At 56.5% G+C, this 1106-nt stretch overlaps 1 protein-coding gene across 1 annotated transcript in view; it reads right to left on the reverse strand.

The window, feature by feature from the left end:
- Positions 1-47: 47 nt before the first annotated feature.
- The window catches only part of EMH_0071150 (uncharacterized protein), a gene marked incomplete at both ends in the record, with an annotated part of 4008 nt that continues 2949 nt past the window's right edge, over positions 48-1106 (reverse strand). The window contains 4 exons of the mRNA XM_013499065.1: positions 48-140; positions 279-328; positions 453-510; positions 699-800. Coding sequence (XP_013354519.1) covers positions 48-140; positions 279-328; positions 453-510; positions 699-800 — 303 coding nt within the window. The remainder of the gene's footprint in view (positions 141-278; positions 329-452; positions 511-698; positions 801-1106) is intronic.

A 1106-nucleotide genomic window follows, 5' to 3' on the forward strand; every position in this document is an offset into this window, starting at 1 on the left:
ATACACAGCACCTTCGAGCCGCGCCGAACCACGTCCTTGCAGCATCGCTACGAGCCAATGCTAGCGACAGACCCGTTGAACAGTCTTGCTAGAGTCCCAGTAGCCGCCGAACCTTCCGACTGCGCCAACGAACCGTCCGACTGCACCAACGGTGCAAAGCATATATATTGTATACACAGCTGACGTGCTAGCCAACCTTTGTGGCATGCTTGCGTGGATAGGCTACTGCGTCGCGCCTAAACCATCTGTAACTCTTCGCCCGCAAACACGAACCCTACAGCCAAACAAGCATCAGCTCCTCCACTCGGCGAAACCTCTCCCTCCAACACTGCAAACACCAAAACGTATTGCAGTGGCCTTCTAATCGCGCACGAGGCCTTCAGGTGTCGCACAAACCTGCCATAGTGCGGCCAGACCCGACCCGCACCGCTCAATGCAGGAAACGCACTCACCTGGCACGACGCAGCGCCGCTCAATCTCGACCACCGAAGGTGCCGAACTACACACTTTCTGAACAGACGGCAAACGCAGCAATATGCAGGTCGGGGAACCTCACCTCTGTAATTGAAGGCTTGACCAACTCACTTCAATACTCTAGCCGCACGCCGGGAAATAAATGCTCAGCCTGTCCCACTAGCCTTGCAGCTCATTTCATTTGAGTATGTCAAACGCACAGCCTGCAAAACAACTCGCCCTACCGCCTGCAGCTGCACGGCATCTGCCACCAACACGCTTAACGCACTAAGGCCCTTTTGTGGGAGCATCCAGTCGCGCGTCTGCTCTGCGCTTTCATTCCTGTTCTATCCCGAAACCTAGACCTAGGGCCTACTGCCTGTTGCGTGACGCAGTCGCTCACCTCCCCCGACCTCCCGTCCGAACGTAGCATTTCCACACGCGCGAATCATGAGATTTATACGGATTTTAAAACGAGGGAACAGATATACCCGCCGAACGACCAGCTGGAATCAACGACATGGGGTAGAGCCACCCTCACCGCTTCGTTACACCACTCCCGCCTGCAGGCGCTCGCGCATTTCACCGCACCCATCTCCGCGGGTGCTGTGGGCCGTAACAGTCTGCCAGTTGTGCGTTGGTCGCGGATGTCG

Source organism: Eimeria mitis, genomic scaffold, assembly GCF_000499745.2.
Source record: "Eimeria mitis Houghton genomic scaffold, Emh_scaff3960, whole genome shotgun sequence".
Taxonomy (NCBI): domain Eukaryota; phylum Apicomplexa; class Conoidasida; order Eucoccidiorida; family Eimeriidae; genus Eimeria; species Eimeria mitis.